This window comes from Sus scrofa, chromosome 13, assembly GCF_054392235.1.
Source record: "Sus scrofa isolate SSC_HxYL_T2T_F1_AM1 chromosome 13, Sscrofa_HxYL_maternal_Yorkshire_Landrace_v2.0, whole genome shotgun sequence".
Classification (NCBI taxonomy): Eukaryota; Metazoa; Chordata; class Mammalia; order Artiodactyla; family Suidae; genus Sus; species Sus scrofa.
The window spans coordinates 210,858,404-210,876,959 of NC_139395.1; the positions used below are offsets into that span (position 1 = coordinate 210,858,404).

Consider the following 18,556-nt stretch of genomic DNA (forward strand, 5'->3'; position numbering starts at 1 on the left):
TGTCGCACAGGAGCATTTTTTTTTTTTTAAATAGCTTTCATTTTTATTTATTTATTGGTTGATTTTTTTTTTTTTTTTTTTGCTTTTTAGGGCTGCATCTGTGACATATGGATGTTCCCAGGCTAGGGAGTGGAATCAGAGCTACGGCTGTCAGCTTACACCACAGCTCATGGCAATGCTGGATCCCTGACCCACTGAGCAAGGCCGGGGATCCAACCTGCACCCTCATGGATACTAGTTGGATTTGTTTCTGCTGCGCCACAACTGGACCTCCACAGAGGAGCATCTTTGCGTAAAGACCCAGAGATGCCGAGGAGGCTGACTTTGCAGATATTTGGGAGAAAGCTATTCCATGGAATAAGGTAAAGGGCCCGCTGCAGGAGCAAGGCGGCTGGTGTGGAAACAGCGTTCGCTGGACAGGAGGAGGTGAGTTCTGAGAAGTAAAGGGATGGGAGCGGGGAAGGGCCTCCCAGGTCGTGGGGGTGATGTTGGTGTTGACCCCCAGTGAGAAAGGCAGGCAAAGAGGAGTTCCCATCGTGGCTCAGTGGGTTATGAACGCTACTAGTATCCAGGAGGATGTGGGTTCGATCTCTGGCCTCACTCAGTGGGTTAAGGATCCAGCATTGCTGTGAGCTATGGTGTAGGTTGCAGACACAGCTCGGAGCTGGTGGTGTTGTGGCTGTGGTGTAGTCTAGCAGCTACCACTTTGATTCGACTCCTCGCCTGGGAACTTCTGTATGCTGCAAGTGCAGCCCTAAAAAGCAAAAAAAAAAAAAAAAAAAAAGAGTTGGGTTTTCTGGGGCAGCCATCAGGATCTTGCTGGAAGAATGTACTTTCTCATCCTGTCATCAGTTAAGCAGTCGCAGGCAGGCAAGCTTCGTACCACCACCCAGATTCCACGAGGGGAAGGGAAGTTATGTTGTGATTAGATTCTCTCTCTCTCTCTTTTTTTTTTTTTTTTTTGTCTTTTTAGGGCCACATCTTAGGTATATGGAGGTTCCCTGGCTAGGGGTTGAATTGGAGGTGTCACTGCTGGCCTATGCCACAGCCACAGCAACGCAGGATCTGAGCCGAGTCTGCAACCTATATATACCACAGCTCATGGCAATGCTGGGTCCTTAACCCACTGAGGGAGGCCAGGGATCGAACCCACGACCTCATGGTTCCTAGTCAGATTCATTTCCGTGGCACCAGAACAGGAACTCCCAGATTCTCATTCTTTAAGTTTTATTTTTTATTTTATTTTTAGGGCAACACCTGCAGCATATGGGGGTTCCCTGGCTAGGGGGTCAGATAGGAGCTGCAGCTGCAGCCCTACACCATAGTCACAGCCACAGCAATACCAGATCTGAGCCACATCTGTGACTACACTACAGCTCACGGCAATGCTGGATCCATAGCCCACTGAGCAGGGCCAGGGACTGAACCTGCATCCTCATGGATAATAGTTGGGTTCTTAACCCACTGAGCCACGACAGGAACTCATGGATTCTCATTTTAAATAGATGGTTTGGGCTTAGGAGTGAAAGCAAGGGATACCCATTAGGAGGAGAGAGAGGACAGTGATTTGAAGAGGGTGACAAGAGGTGAGGGTGATGAGCCGAGGTCACATAGAGGCGTGTGATGAAAGAAGAACCTACCGCCATTGCAGAGGGATTGGACATGAAGCTCAGGGAGAGGAAGCAAAGGATGACTCAGGTTTCGGGGTGAATTTGGATGAAGCTCTAGGATAGGAGTGGGAAGGGGTGTGTGCGTGTGTGTGTGTGTGTGTGTGTGTGTGTGTGGAGCCCACGTTTAGTCCACAGATTGGTGGAGAAGAAGATGGTTGGTCACAGGACTCTGGATTCAGGGAAGTGAGCCTACTTGGAGAAAATGCTTTGGCTTCCTCGGTAATAAGGGCAGTTGTGTCTGTGGAATTTCAGTGCATTCTTTTTTTTTTTTTTTTGCTTTTTTAGGGATGCACTTGTGGCATGTGGAGATTCCCAGGCTAGGAGTTGAATTGGAGCTGTAGCCACTGGCCTACGCCACAGCCACAGCAATGCCGGATCCGAGCTGCGTCTTTGACCTACACCACAGCTCATGGCAACACCAGATCCTTAACCTGCTGAGCGAGGCCAGGGATCAAACCTGCAATCTCATGGTTCCTAATCAGATTCGTTTCTGCTGCACCACGATGGGAACACACCAAATAATTTTTTTTTTTTTTGTCTTTTTAGGGCTGTACCCGTGGCATATGGAGATTCCCAGGCTAGGGGTCAAATCAGAACTGTATCCACTGGCCTACGCCACAGCCACAGCAACGTGGGATCCAGCTGCGTCTGCAGCCTACATCACAGCTCATAGCAACGCCAGATCCCCGACCCACTGAGCGAGGCCAGGGATCGAATCTGCGTCCTTATGGATACTAGTCGGAGTCACTTCCACTGAGCCACGAGGGGAACTCCTCTAGGGCATTCTTGAGTGACTTCTCCTGAGGTCTGGATGATGACAGTATGATGGAAGGAGAGGGAACATTCACCACGTGCTTATAAATGCCGGTACTGCGCTGAATGCTTTATGCTCATAAGCTCATTTAATCCTCACACTTCCTTACTACCCCCATTTTACAGATGGAGGAGACCGAGGCAGAGAGGTGACGAGTCACCATTCATTTTTAGGGAGGAATGAACACCGCCGGGTGCTGCAGGCTGCTTGCTCTCCAAAGCCCGGCGAGGCTGCCTCTGCACCCCGGTCTGTGACCGACTGAGGGACTTTGTCTTCCTTCGCCTTTGCATCGCGCCCCTTCAACAGCTGGGAGCTGTGAAAAGATATCAGTGGACGTGAACTCAGGGGACACGAGTTCAAGTCCTGCCCCTGGGATTTACTGGAAGTTTTGCTTGGGGAAATGAACGCATAGGATTCACAGGATGTCTTCCAGGCAGAGTTGATTCATGCCTGCTGTCCGTGCTTTGCTATCTGTTCCTTCTCCAGTCACCAGCCCGCTTCTGCCAGCCTAACCCCCTCTAGCCAACTTTCATTTCCTAGCCGTGCCAGCCTGATTACTTCTAATTGTCTTTGACTGCTTCCAGCTGGGTCTCCTAGCTGGCGTTCTGTGGGAGCACATAGACCGTCTCCCAGCCATATGGAAGGAGGAGATGGGGAAGGAGACGGGGAGGAAGGAAGCAGCTGGTCCAAGTCAACCGAGAAAGCTTTTCACGGCTTCCCAGCCCACTGTGTTGGTAACGTTTTTTTTAAAGGGTTAACTCATCCAAGGTAGAGAATGGCCCATCTCGGACAATTTGTTGACCTCCCTTGGCCACCAACAATATAATGGCAAACGCTTTTAGAAAGTGAATAGAAATGTCTTCCTCCGTGGAGTTCCCGTTGTGGCTCAGTGGTTGACGAAACCGACTAGGAACCATGAGGTTGTGGGTTCGATCCCTGGCCTTGCTCAGTGGGTTAAGGATCCGGCGTTGCCGTGAGCTGTGGTGTAGGTTGCAGATGCGGCTCAGATCCCACGTTGCTGTGGCTCTGGTGTAGGTTGGTGGCTACAGCTCTGATTCGACCCTTAGCCTGGGAACCTCCATATGTCGTGAGAGTGGCCCAAGAAATGGCAAAAAAAAAAAAGAAAAATAAGACCAAAAAAAAGAAATGTCTTCCCCCAGGGCAGAGCGGATTCTTGCTGTCCGGAGCAATGAAACTCCATTCACTGGAGAATCAGGGAATGATACTTTTCATTCATTTGCTCAACAAGTATCTATTGAATGATGACCATGTCTCAGCCACTGTGCTAGGTGCCCCAGGGCAAAGAGAATATAAAATAAGGCAGCTCCCAACTCAGTGAGTCTAAAAGAAAAGAAAGACATTCACAGGAAGTAATACAGGACTTAAGGAGCGTGAGTGATGTGTAATAAGAGAGGGTGAATAGCCTCTTCCAATTCATTGACTGGGCTTCATGGGGAAGCGAGGGATCAGCTTTGCTGGGTAGAAATGGGTCAAAGGCAGCAGATTGGGTGTGGGTGTGGGTGTGGGTGTGGGTGTGGTACAGGCAGAGGTGCAGAGGTAAGGAAGTCACATCCCGGATGAAGAGAGCTGAAATGGAGCGCTCAGGGAGATGCTCCAGGAGGGTAAGAAATTTAGTCGGCGATAATTAGTAAAGACTCTTCAATGCTGGATTACTGCCTTTCAACCAGTTGTTTTCTGCCCGTCTATCACATAAGAGGGCAATGCATTGTTTTGTGTCCTAATCTGTCGTCCAGAAAGGAATGTGCTGGGTTATTCCTTATTAAACAAGGCCATTTCAGAGAACAGGACCTGTAGTTCCAAAACCAGTTACTAAGCCCAGGCAGGATGCAATTCGGACTTCTCTTTGGATCCATCCCAGATGACAGAATTAGCAGTGAACTTGAATGAAGCCCAGGCATCAGGCTTGGAAAAGAATGAATGGGCCTGGATTTTCTCTCTTCTTCACCCCTTTCCTGACCTCTACCCCGAGAGGATAATTAAAAGGAAAGAAAATCTCTATTTCATTGTAAATGTCTTCCACCATTTTTGTATCTGGATCAGCTAACTTTTCTTTTTTAAGGCCACAGAGAGACTCTGATGAACTATCTCTGGCATCTGCCTGACTCTATTATAAAGTAATTTCTAAATGTTCATACAAAGCTAATTATCCTAAAAATTAAATAAATTCATTCTCAACTAATACATACACATGGAAGAGACTCTACAACCTTTTCTGAAAGAGGATTCAGCACGGTTTTGATCCCAAAGTGAGCTCTATATTCCTTATCCATGAGGCGTTCTTTGAACATTCACTCTGCAGGCACTATGCCAGTCACACAGCCCGCTTCTCCTCCCATGTTATTGTCCTAAAATTTGATGATTGAATTGACGACGTTACAGCGATGAGATCGGCCTTGCAGAAATTATGGGGGTGGGGTGGGTGCGAAGAAGTCCCTTAAACACGGCGAGGAAAACAGTTGAAAGTGTATTTTTAATATTTGAAAAAGGGAACAATGAGAAGACTTGAAAACGAGCCCAGTCATAACGCGCCAGTAGGTGATCACAGCATCTTTAAATCAGATCTACCTGAAAGAGGCGTTTCTCTGGGTCACTGTTCTAATGGGTCAGAAAGCCCCCAAGACACTGGATTAATGAAGGCAGCCCCCCCCATCCCGCCCCGCTCCGCCCCGATTTCAGAGCATTGACTTGCATCATGCCCTAATTGTTTACCAAGGAATCAGTAAGGAAAGGAAGTTGGTTAGGACCGAATCCTCCCTTTCAACTCGGATGTTGTAATATCAGGGGTAAACCATGCATTAAACGCTGGCGCCTTTTATCTGGCTGCTCAACAGGTTGCATTTTGTAAATGCCTCCCCCTACCTAGCTCCCCCGGCTCCCGCAACACTATTCCTCATTTTTGGTTTGAGAAGACGTTGGGGATCCTGGAGAAGAAGATCGGAGTCGGCAGGGCAGCTACACTTGTTTACCGGGAATAAGCAGAGTCAAGGCGCACACAGAACAAAAGCCGCCAGGAGCAGGGAGCGCTGGTCCACCTCATCCTGCAATCGCCAGCATCATTTCAATGGGAAGCAGAGAAGGTGTAAACGTACAAGCAGAGGCAGCAAACGCCCTGGTGGCTGTGTTGTTGCTGCTACTATTATTGTTACGGCTGCTCCTCCTCCAACACAGCGTTCCTGTCTGGTGTGAGCCCGGGCAGACGCCCCGCCACCTCTCCATCCTTCCTTCCAACCATCCATCTAGCTCTCCATCCAGGCTCCACAGGGCCCTACTGTGTGCCAGGCCCGGGACTGGACACCGGGCACCTAACCCACAGTCCACCCAGTTCGAGAGCGCCTCCCTCCCTTCCTCCTGCCCCAGGAGGGTGCGGCTCGGGGGTGGGGGATCTCTTCGCGGAAAGGTCCAGAAAGCCCGAGCCCAGAATCCCGGCGAGAGGCGCAGCTGGAGGCGGCCCGACTTGGGCGGCCCGGGAGCGCGCGCCTCCGAGGCCGCGCGGGGTCCCCCTGTCTGGCGCTCAGGTGGCTCCGCCGCCCACTCCGCCGCTCCCGCTCCCAGGGCCCTCCCCTCTCCGGCGAGGGTCGAGTTTGGCTGTTGCGCGCGGGGAGGGAGGGGCTACGAGGGATTTGAAAGTGCACAGGCTGCGGAGTGGAGCTCGCATCTGTTCCCGCCGCCCGCGACCGGATTAAATTTCTGCAAATTCAAACTGAATGGGGCTTTCTTCCGCTGCCTTCCAGAGGGCGCCTGCAGCCCGCCGCGCGCTGCTCTCGGGCGGGAGCGGCTGCCCGGCGCGCAGCTAGGAGCCAGCGAGCCGGACCCGAGCCCGTGCGGGCCGACCGGCGGCAGCGGCGAGGGCGGAGGCTGCCAAGGCGCCCGGGCTCCGGGACCAGGCATCCCGGCTCCCGGACCGGGCATCGGACCGCGCCCCCCGCCTCCCCTCCCCGGCCCGCGCGCTCCCTGCTCACCCGAGCCGGGCGACAGTCACCAGCCGCCCGGACGGGACTCCGGCTCCCGAAAGGGGCCCGGGCGACCCTCGGAAGAAGAACTTCTTGGGGGCGGGCCCCGTGTACCCCGCGGCCCCGGCGGCCGCTATTGTCTGCGTGCGGCGCTCGGCGGCGGTCGGGGGCGCGGGAGCCGCGGACCGGGCGGGGCTGGGCCCAGGGCGGCGGCGGGAGGAGCCGGGGCAGCCGGACCAGGAGGAGGAGGAGCCGCGAGCGCGGGAGACGAGCCGAAGCGGCGCGGGCCGCGGGCGAGCGCGATGCCGGCGGCGGCGGGGGACGGGCTCCTGGGAGAGCCGGCGGCGCCAGGGGGCGGCGGTGGCGCGGAGGACGCGGCCAGGCCGGCGGCGGCCTGCGAGGGAAGTTTCCTGCCGGCCTGGGTGAGCGGCGTGCCCCGCGAGCGGCTCCGCGACTTCCAGCACCACAAGCGCGTGGGCAACTACCTCATCGGCAGCAGGAAGCTGGGCGAGGGCTCCTTCGCCAAGGTGCGCGAGGGGCTGCACGTGCTGACCGGAGAGAAGGTGAGCCGCCCGGACGCCGATCTCTGACCCTTGGGTTGGGGGGTCGGGGCGGGAAGGGGGACCCTGCCGAGAGCACTGCGCGGCGAGTCCGGTGGCGGAGCCCCGGCCGGGCGCCTCCCCTTTTGCCTGCCTTTCCTCTGGGGTTGAAAGAGGGGTCGAACCAAATGCACGCGCAGGCCCTCGCAGCCGGCTTACCGGCCTTTCCCGAGGGGCGATCTGGGGTCACTTTTCCCGAGGGGGCCGCTGCTTTACTCGCGATCTGCCTGCAGCCTTTTTGCTCCTGGAAGGGCGCCGCCTGGCGGACACCGGCGCGGGGGGGTGGAGGTGGGGGTGGGGGACCCTGCTTTTGGGGCAGGTAGGGGCTTGGATCAGTGGAAAGGCTGAAACCAGGGCTGGAGTGCGTGGACCCCTTATGATGAGGGTCGGGGAGCTGATTAGCCAGCTCTTGGGGGAACTTAGAGTCGGATCCCCCTCCTGGGCTCTGGGGAGGGGGTGGGGGAAGGCCCCAGAGGCATTCCCACCCGTGTGTGTGGTGGGGACAGCTAGGGGAGGTTTTTCCTGCTCGGAGGAGGGTTTTCACACGCCCACCCTCTACCCACCCTTCCCACCCCTCCATCCCAGCCATTCCGCCCCCTCCCCCGTCCTCGCTCCAGCCGCTGGGGTGGGAGCTACAGAAAGAATCTTGCTCTGGCAGACACAGGACTACGCACTGATACCCCCTGACTTCAGAGGTTGGGAGACCCCTTCTTATCTTTTTGGAAGAGGGGGAAGCAAAGGAGGACCCTCCCAGCCACTTGGAAGGGCACTCTCTCCATCCTTGGGAAAAGTTAGGGGTTGTGAAGCCACCCTTGCCAGGCAAGACCCAGGTAGACCTAAGCTGCAACTTAGATCTGTGAGAAGAAACCCCAAGTGTGATGACTTTGAAGGCAAAACTCAAGCTGGGAGGCTGCCCCAGGCTCGTGATGGCTTCAGACTTGAGGCTCCCTCCAGGCTGCAGCTTGCTCAGGTGGGGTCCTAGTCCCCCTTTGTGGTCCATTCACCAGGGAGGCGACAACAGTGTGGGAGGGACAGGAAAGCTCCCGGCTTCCTACCTTCCCTTCCACCTCCTGACGTGGGATCCTCCGCGCAGCCTCGGAGCTCCTGGCTCTGCCGGGGGACGAACTGCCCTGCCCTCCTGTCCCAGCCTCTCCCAGCTTTAGTCTCCTTCTGCCATTCCCCATCATGTCCCATGTCATACAGCCTCTTGCATTAGAGTCCATCGCCCTTGTCCCTTGTCCTCTGTTCCTGCGGCTGCTGGGATGGGGGGGTGGTGCGCCTTTGTTTTGGGTAAGTGGGGTTAGAGTGAGTAGTTCTAAAAGTGCCTCTTGGCTTGAATTTCCACGCACAAGGGGAGTGTGCAGGATGAACTCACTGAACGGAGTAACTCTTCAAAGAAGAAGAAGGAAAAAAAACCCCTCCAGACCTCATTCTAAGTCCAAAAAGAGCCAGGCACTCTTTCCTCCAGGGTTTACCGTGCTGGGAACTTACACATCCAGTCTGGGCACCAGGGTGACCGGGGACCCCAGCTCGATAATTACAGTGTGCTCACTTCTCAGTGCCTGTGTAAATTCCTCTTGGCCTGAGTGATAGAACTTTATTTTCATTCGAAGGTATAGGATTCAGTCTGATCGTGCATATTTCCTTCTGAAACTTAGCAAAAAGAGAGGGCGTGATGACCAAGGTTAGGAGCCGGCTCGATTCCCCTGCCCTGCTGCTCAGTTGCTTCTGGCTGCCGTCCACTTTCCTGAGCGCTGCGGGGCTGTGGCTCCGGCTCCTCACCAATGCATTTCAGCTCCATAAGATCAGGCTGTTAGCCTTGGCTGACCTGCCCTAGAATGCACTCAGAGCTGGGTCCCTAGCCAGGCGCTTGGGTTCTGGAACTCTCCTGGGCCCCCAGGCATGCTGGAATTTGGGGAATTCCTGCCCAGACGGGGTCCAGCAAGGATCCCCCTGCACCCTTAGGGGCTCCCCCTCATTTATCTCATCTTGTCTTTCTTAAACGACTCATCTCACTTCATCTCTCAAGGGCAGGGACTATTAATTGATGTAAAATTGTTGCACTGAACTAATTGATTGGCTCTAGTTAGGGAGGGTGGTTCTTGGGGTGGAGGAAGAGTTTGGGAAATTTTTGTACTGTGCCCTATTTCGGTCATGGGAATCGGGGCTCTGGGACCAAAAGCATCATGAGAAATCTGGATTTTAGTTTGCTTACTGGCCAGCTTCAAAGACACAGTGGGTGTCATTCTTAACTTTTATCTCCCCAATCCAGCACCTTTAATGCTTAACTAATAGATTTGCTTTTTGACACATCATAGAGATTAAAGTGTGTGTGTGTGTGTGTGTGTGTGTGTGTGTGTGTGTGTGTGTGAGTGAGTGAGAGAGAGAGAGAAAGAGAGAGAGAGAGAGAGAGAAAGAAGGATTGCTGAGTTCAGGGGTCCCCAGCCCCACTCATGTTCTGGTTATTGTCTTACAAAGACCAAAAACAAAGGTGAAATCAACCTCACACCATTTGCAGCTTCCAGGGCTCTTTAAAAGGTGATCTATTAAAAGGGTTTTCGCCCAGAGACAGGTTACTCCTGTGAGCCAAGCAAGGGGAGACCTTGAGGTGACAAGACCTGGGGGAGGGGAAATGAGTGGCCCCAGAGTGGGTGATATAAGTGTCCCAGGAAAGCCCCTCACCTCAATAACCCCTCTCTGGGGAGGTGCACACTTTCTGTCTTTTTGAAAGGACGCAGATGGCAGTGGGAGGGGAATTAAGTCATGAATACTGTAGTAAGAAATAGACCCCCCCCCCCATTCCCTGAGTGGAAGGATCCAGGGCAGCTTGTCTAAGAAATCAGTTCATAAAAACTCTGAAAAGAGGGATGGAGAAAAGCCAAACAATTGTACAGAACAGAAACAGACTCACAGACAGAACAGACTTGTAGTGGCCAAGGGGGAGCGGGTGGTGAGGGGGTGGGGAGGTCGGGGGGAGGGAGTGGGATAGACTGGGAGTTTGGGGTTAGTAGATGCAAACTATTCCATTTAGAGTGGATAAGCAATGAGGTCCTGCCGTACAGCACAGGGAACCATATCTGTTCTCTTGTGATAGAACGTGATGGAAGATAATATGAGAAGAAGAAATGCATATGACTGGGTCACTTTGCTGTACAGCAGAAACGGACAGAACACTGTAAATTAACTATACTTTAATTAAAAAATTAAAGAGAAAAGGAAGAAGAGGACATGCCCCATGCTTTCAGTTGCAGTCTCAAATGGTGCACATTGTTTTGGGTCATTTATGCCACATATTCCTGGTTTAGGGCACTTTGTGTGTGTGTGTATGTGTGTGTGCTCGTATGTTGCGTTTTGACTTGGCACACATTTCCAAGAAGCTTTGGGTGAAATCCTTCATGGTGTGCTGGGAATTGAGTCCTGCTGAGCAAAGGAGCCACGTTTTCCTGATTTTCATTTCAGGCTTCAATCCTATCTTTTCGAGAGGTTCCTCTTCTCACCATGGCCTGCAGGACAGTGGGTTTTTTTTTTTTTTTTTTTTTTTTTTTTTTTTCTTTTTCCTTTGCCTGCCTCTCATTTGCATTGAGTTGGCCCTTTTACTGCTCAGAAAGAAAGGATGGCTTCAGGCAAGACCTGATTTTGTCCCCCTTTTAGCTTTTTGAGTCGGTGCAATCTCTACTAAGGTGGCTTTAAAAATCAATCATTCGCTCGGTCCTGTGAAACTCTTACCTGGCAGGTTCCCAGTCTGTCTTTGGCCAAGTTGATGATTAGAGGAGGAAAAATGATCACAAAATCAGAGTCTGAAAAGTATTCTCAGTGGCTTTGAGACAAAGAGCAAAGTTGCTGAACGGGCATATCAAGTGATAACTTGGAAAAGCCCGCAGAGAGGTGTGCTTTTAGCCTCTGATATTGGTCTCTGTGAAAGGCAGTCTCTGGCTCTGCCCGGGTTGTTATTACATTTAAAAGATGATAAAATATAGTTGGAAAGGCGTATGGGGAAAAGCATAGGTATATCTCAGGTATAGAGCGGGTTTCACAGGCCGGCAAAGCTACAAAAAGGGGGAAAAGCGTTGATGCTACAATTACCTTTTTTGTGATTAAGTCTCTTTAAGAGACAAAGTTGGGAACATAACATGATTGGTTAGGATGTTTAAATATCTTGTTTCAACCTTTTTTTTTTTTTTTTTAAACCTGTTTATCACTTTCATTGGAGCTATTCTGGGGCTAAAAATAAGGGTTGCCTGCTTAGTAAGTTGCCAATAATTATGCTTCGAGCATGACGATGCTAGCTACCTGGGGTGAAGGAGTTACTAAAAATACAATTTACTATGTTTTCCAGAGCAGGAAATATGACTAATTTTAGAGGTGGCCTTTTGGCAGCTCTGTTTTTAGCAAGTGTTACTGAAACAAACAGGTGCTAAATCCTGTTTTTTTTTTTTTTTTTTTTTTTTCAGTGCTAGAAATTTAGGGGGAATAGAAGAACAAGAAATGCTTAGGGAACTGGCCCGTTCCCTTAATCCTCGGCAGGGATTTCTTGGCAAGCAGAGGCATTTGGCAAAAGCACCTGCTCAGTATGTCGCGCGTGACAAGGCAGTGCCTATAATTTCTGAGATTGCACGCTGCAGTTCGCAGGCACAGTCTTTTTGAACTTCCTGCCCTGCCTCATCTTTTTGAAGTCCTTGTGAATGATGGAAATTGGCAGTTAGAGCTCGCTTCTCAGGGTTCATTGATACGCAGGCCCCGGGGACTTCAAAGGTGCTTTGAGTTGGCACAACAGGGCTGAGCGGTACCCACGAAGAGGAGTACAACCCTAAATTTTCTCTGTGGGTGTGGAGTCACCGGCACAGGCGGGGCTCAACTACAGCGCACGGCACGCCGCCCGCTGTTCCCAAGGGCACCATGGCCATCATCGTCCCAGAAGGTGTGGGGAGTGGCAGCTGTGTCTGCCCGGAGGGAGAGGCACAGGCTGGGTGTCCTCTGCAGGAAGGTGGCTCGGGTACAAAGTATCATTTACCTGGGGACCTACATCCCCGTCTTGATTATTGAAGGTAACGGAGCCACCTGCTCTCTTGGCTAATTGAAACCTGTAGATAACCCCTGAGCCTTATTTTTAGCAAACTAGTGAAACCTCTTCCTCCCTTCTGCCTGGGCTCTGGTCACTTTGAAGTGCTGACCTGAACTGATCACGCCACCTGATGGGATGCTGCTGGTTCATAGGATGACCAGCGGGAAAGGAGTGAACCCCGGGGGCCCTCAATAGTTGTGGAGGAGGCAGATACTTCTGCAAAGGTATGGAGAGCGCTCACCTCTCCTTCCTCCTAAATACCAGCTCAGTGGTGTAGCGCTTTGTGGTGTGTTCAGGGACTTTGATGCATTTTCTCATTAGATGCTAGAAGCCGCCCTGGGCAGGTGGTATCCTTCCCTGTGTTGAATGCGTGCAGGTATGCTCTGGGTAGATTTTTTGCCTCTGACCCTCTCTCCTCTGTTGCTAGGGCTGCCCTCACAAATGACCACAAACTGGGTGGCTTAAAAGAACAGAATGCATATGCTCTTAGACTTCTGGAAGCCAGAAGTCCAAAATCAAGGTATTGGCAGAGACTCTGAAAGCTCTAGGGGAGGGTCCTTCCAGCCTCTTCCAGCCTATGGTGCATCCCTCGGTGTGTAGCTGGCACACCCCAGTCTCTGCCTTGTCTCCATGTGGCCTCCTTCCCGCCATGCATCGTCTGTGTCTCCAAGTCTCCCTCTCCTTATAAGGTCACCTGTCATTGGACATAGGGTCAACCCTAATCTAAGAGGAACTCATATTGCTGAGATCTCTAAGGACTCTATTTACCAAGAGGCCACGTTCCCAGGGACCCAGGGGTTGGGACGTGAACATAGCATCTTTGCAGGACACAGTCCAACCCTCAACACCTTCGTAGAGTGTTAGGACTGTGTTGTAGGTGATTTTCTGGAAAGCAGACCTTGAGAAGGGGGAAATGTGGTCTTAGGGCATAGACTGAGGACCAAAACCAGTGAGGGGAAGAGAGGCGAAGGGAAGGGCCAGGCAGCAGGGGGCAGAGGGAGAAGTTGGGCCCCGATGCAGGACCAGCTGAAGTTACCCCCACCCCCCCACCCCCTAGTGCCCACTATGCTTCAGAGCTGAGCTGTCCAAACTGGGCTTTATATCTTTTTTCTTTAATTTATTTTTACAATCACACCTGCAGCATATGGAAGTTCCCACAGCCATGGCGACACCGGGATCTGAGTGGCATCTTTGACCTACGCTGCAGCTTGCAGCAACGCCAGATCCTAACCCAATGAATGAGGCCAGGGATCAAACTTGCATCCTCATGGAGACAGTGTCAGGTCCTTAACCCACTGAGCTACAGTGGGAACTCCCTGGGCTTTATATCTTTATTTTTTGCCCCCCTCTCCCCGGACTTACGGAGTTCCTAGGCCAGGGATTGGATCTGAGCCGCATTTGTGACCCATGTTGCTGCCGCAGCAATGCTGGATAGTTTAACCTACCATACTGGGCAGGATTGAGCCTGTGCCCTGGTGCTGCAGGGATGCTGCCAGTCCTGTTGCAGCATAGCAGGAACTCCAGTTTTATATCTTTGTATCCACTGAGGGGTCCAGGTGGGGCAAGGGGACTGGGCTTTTGTACCTTTGGACCCGGCATTGGCTGGGGGTGGCTCTGGGCAGGGGGCGTGGCCTCAGACCCATGCTGGGGGTAGTTCCTGGGGCGAGCTCACAGCTGAGCAGCTGGGGAAGAAGTTCTTAACCCAGAAAGGGAAGATTGGCAGTGCGGCTGGGCATCCACTGCTTTCTGGGGGAGACAGGGCCAGAGTCCAGGGTCTTAGTCTGAGTCCAGGCTGGCTCCCTAACCTAAGTGGGCAGCATCCCCGCCCCACCTTGCAGACCTAGTTTGCTGCTTCTCCACCTGAAATGTGGAGATATTGGAAGTACTACGTAAATATGGTACCTCCATATAGCGAATACTATGCAATAATTAAAAAGAATAAGGATATTCTGTAGTCATTTGGGAGAAGGATATATAAGACATATTGCTAAGTGAACAAGGCAAGATACCGAACAGCATGTACGGTGTAAAAATATATCTTTCTATATGTGTACATTTACAAATGTATTCATAGAGAGTCTCAAATGTATGTACACTTGTATGCAGACGGAGGATATGTAGAGGAAATACAGGAAACTGGAAGCAAGGTTGCCTCTGGGGAGAAGAACCCATTACGAGGCACTCAGCTGAAGGCAGAATTACCTCCTGAAACCTTTCCCTTTTAGACCATGTGTCTGTTTTACCTATTCCAAAATTTAACCCAATGAAATTTTTTTTCTTTTTATGGTCGCATTTGCGGCACATGGAAGTTCCTGAGCTAGGGGTCAAATTGGAACTGCAGCTGCACGCTTATGCCACAGCCACAGCAATGCAGGGTCTGAGATGCATCTATGACCTACACTGCAGCAACGCCAGTTCAAGGCCAGGGATCGACCCCACATCCTCATGGACACTATAGTCAGGTCCTTAATCCACTAAGCCACATCGGGAACTCCCCAAATGAATTTTATTTATTTATTTATTTTTTCTCCCAAATGAATTTTAAAACACACACACAAGTGCTTAAAAATCGCAAAGAATCCAGTAATTAGAAGTTGAATAGCTAGGTAGAGTAGAGCCAGTTTGGTGGCAGTAGAGGAGGTAAGAGGATGTTAAGAGATGGCTCCCACTCACACAGCCCTTTTGTCACCTGAATATCCCCAATCATGATGCTATTTGGTAATAATCTAACCTCCCACAACTCAGGAGTGACGGGGAGGAGAGGGTCTCTCCCACTGTCTCTGATGAGACACACTGGTTGATAAGTTAGCCGAAGTGTGGGGACGCAAATTTCTCAAGACAAAACCCATCGGACACACAAAAGTATCCTAAAGGTATCCACACACCCAGCAGAGACCCCTAAGCATCCTAACTGCAAAGAAACTTGAGGCCAGAATATTCCTGGGATGCCCAGAGTGTTTGGGACTAGACTGCTGCCCTTTTAAATTACTGCATACTATTTGCTATATGGAGGTACCGTATTTACTTAGCTAATCCTTGATGAGCGAGTCAGTGGATGTTACATAAAAATTAAGCACAATTAAGGAGTAGGGGAGTTCCTTGGTGGCCTAGCGGTTGGGGATCTGACATTGTCACTGCTGTGGCCTGGGTTTGATTCCTGGCCCTGGCCCAGGAACTTTTGCATGCCTATGCAAAACAAACAAACAAACAAAAAAGGGCATTTAGATTGTATACAATTTTTTGTTATTCCCAAATTGTGCTGAAGTAAATACCTACACCCGTTTGTCATCTTGTAAATGTTTCAGGCTTATCTGAGGGATAAGTTCCTAGCCTTATGCAAAAGGGTATCACTAACTGTTAGGGATATTGCCACATTGCCTGCCCTAGAGGTTGTCCCAGGTTTTACTTGCATCACCCTGGGGTGGAGATCTCTTGCCACATCTTTGTCAATATAAGGCGTTCTCAGACTTTTTATCTTTGCCAATCTAGTGGATTAAAGATGGTATTTTGTTTTATGTGTAGTTTCTCATATTTATAAGTGGAGTTGAGCATATTTTCATATGTCTGACAACAATTTATACTTCATTTTTGTTACTTGTTCATGTCCATCCACCATCTTCCCTTGGGTTTCTGGTCTTTTTCTTATTGATTTGCAGGCACTTTCTATATATTAAGGCCATCAGTCCTCTTTCAGTGATAGGTTTTGAAGCCTTTTCCTTCTTGTCTGCTCCCCATTTTATCCTTTGTCTTTGTTTCTTGGTGGTTCTTGCCATGGCAGAGGTTATTTCCCTGGATTCCACTACCTAGAAAGGAGCCATAGATGAGCTTTGCAGAACCCTATAAATTCTATGTGTATAATTATGTTTCTGGGCGAGGATCCATGACTTCATCACAGTATAAGGGGACTTATTTACTCCCCAAAGGTGAGGAGCCACTGCTCTGTTGCCCATTCCTGTCAGCAACGCTGTCTGGTTAGAGGTTTGTGTTGTTGGGATGAGGATTGGGTCACCTTGGTATGTGAGCACCTGTGCTGATCGGATTTAGGTTGCAGAGTACACTCAGGCCAGGATGTAGTTCTACGGCCACCCTGGGTCCTGCCTAGGTCACAGGGAAGGGGTATAATAGAGAGTAGACATCTTTGGAAGACCTTGACTCTTTCTAGGAGTCAACTCTGAGTTGCGTCCCATTGCTTCTTCATGGGAAAGTTGATAGGTTTATGGGTGGTTGAGAAGAGAGAGAGAGAGGGAACATCTAGGCAAGTGAAAACCTTTTAAGGAGCAATAGCCGCCACTTAACTTGGACACACAATGCATGGAGTCAGGTGTGAGCACACGTGTAAAAATATGCCTGGGACCCTCTGGGACTGTTTTGTCTACAAGAGAAGCCCTGGGGGGTGGGGATGGGGCGATACTGATGGAGCAAACAACTGGGCCTCTTTGGAAGCATGGAGGTCAACATGGCCTCGCTCTGATGACCTTTTTTTTTTTTTTTTTTTGTTGTTGTTCTTTTTATGGCCGAACCCCCAACATATGGAAGTTCCCAGATTAGGGGTTGAATTAGAGCTGCAGCTGCCAGCCTACGGCAACCACAACAATGTCAGATCCTTAACCTCATGATCGAGGCCAGGGACTGAACGCACATCCTCACGGAGACTATGTGGGGTTCTTAACCCACTGAGCCACAACGGGAACTCCCCGATGACCCTATCTATTGCTCCTGTCCCCTGTGACTTTCCGCCCCGACCCTGCTCTGTCTTTCCTCAGAGCACGTCTCACCACCTTTATTAGTTTGCTGCTGTAACAAGGTACCACCCACTGGGTGGCTTAAACAGCAGAGGCTATTGCCACGTGGTTCTGGAGACCAGAGTTCAACATCAAGGTGTGGACAGGGTAGGTTCCTTCGAAGGGCTGTAGGGAAGGGTCTGTCTGCTCCAGGCCCTGCTCCATGGTTTGTGGGTGTCTGTCTTCCTCCCATGCCTGTTCACATTGTTCCCTCTGTATGTATCTGTCTCTCTCTCTCTCTCTCTCTTTTTTTTTTTTTTGTCTTTTCTATGGCCGCACTCATGGCATATGGAGGTTCCCAGGCTAGGGGTCTAATCCGAGCTGTAGCCACCGGCCTACACCAGAGCCACAGCAACGTGGGATCCCAGCTGAGTCTGCCACCTATACCACAGCTCACAGCAACGCCGGATCCTTAACCCACTGAGCAAGGCCAGGGATCGAACCCACAACCTCATGGTTCCTAGTCGGATTCATTAACCACTGCGCCACGATGGGAACTCCTGTATGCATCTGTCTCTGTGTCTGCATTTCTCCTTTCTATGAGGACACCAGTCATTTTGGATTAGGGTCCATCCCTAATCCACTTTAACTCGATGCTTCTGTCAAGATCATTATTGCCAAGTAAGGTTACATTTGAGGTCCTGGGGTTTAGGACGTACTATGGTCTGAATGTTTTGTCCCCTCAAAGGTCATATGTAGGGACCTAATTCCCAACATGATGGTGTTAGGAGCTGAGGTCTTTGGGAGGTGATTAGGCACGAGAGCAGAGTCCTTATGAATGGGATTCGTGGTTTTAAAAAAGAAACCCCAGGTGTTCCCGTCATGGCTCAGCGGTTACCAAACCTGGCTAGCATTCATGAGGATGTGGGTTTGATCCCTGGCCTTGCTCAGTGGGTTAAGGATCCAGCGTCCAGCATTGCCATGAGCTGAGGTGTAGGTCTCAGACAAGGCTCAGATCCTGCTTGCTGTGGCTGTGGCATAGGCCGGCGGCTACAGCTCTGATTGGACCCCTAACCTGGGAACCTCCATATGCCTTGGGTTTGGCCCTAAAAAGAGACAAAAAGACCAAAAAAAAAAAAAAAAAAAAAAAAGAGAGAGAGAGAGAGACCCCAGAAAGCTCCTTTGCTCCTTCCACTGTGCGAGAACACGACTGTCTGTGAACCAGGGAGAGAACTCTCACCAAACACCAAATCTGCTTTGACCTTGGACTTCCCAGCTTCCGGAACCGTGAGAGAGAAATTTCTGTCATTTATAAGCCACCTAGCCTATGCTATGTGTTATAGTAACCCAAATGGACTGAGATAGGACTTAAACACATGAATTTTGGGGAACTCCCTCCGTTCAACCCATAATATCTCTTGACCCCATGCTATATGTTTACATGTTTATATGTTTGTTATTTGTCTCCCCAGTGGACGGTAAGCCCCATGGGGAAGGGATCACTGCTCCATCCTCAGTGGCTGGAATAGTACCTAGTGTAGAGCAGGTGCTGAGTAAATATTTTTTGAATGGATCCAAGAAGACTTTGGTCTCCCCAGGACACGAGGACAGCCTTCTGGATGACCGTGTCCCAGATGGCTGGGGGATGGTTTGAAAGCCCTGTCTTGGGAATACCTGTTGTGGATCAGCAGTAATGAACCTGACTCTTATCCATGAGGA

The 18,556-nt window shown here is 50.9% G+C and overlaps 1 protein-coding gene across 1 annotated transcript in view; it reads left to right on the forward strand.

Annotated features, from left to right (window-relative positions):
• Window positions 1-6,120: 6,120 nt before the first annotated feature.
• The window catches only part of HUNK (hormonally up-regulated Neu-associated kinase), a 136,783-nt gene continuing 124,347 nt past the window's right edge, over window positions 6,121-18,556 (forward strand). The window contains exon 1 of the mRNA XM_021070911.2: window positions 6,121-7,018. Within this exon, the coding sequence (XP_020926570.2) occupies window positions 6,758-7,018 (261 nt within the window). The 5' untranslated portion in view covers window positions 6,121-6,757. The remainder of the gene's footprint in view (window positions 7,019-18,556) is intronic.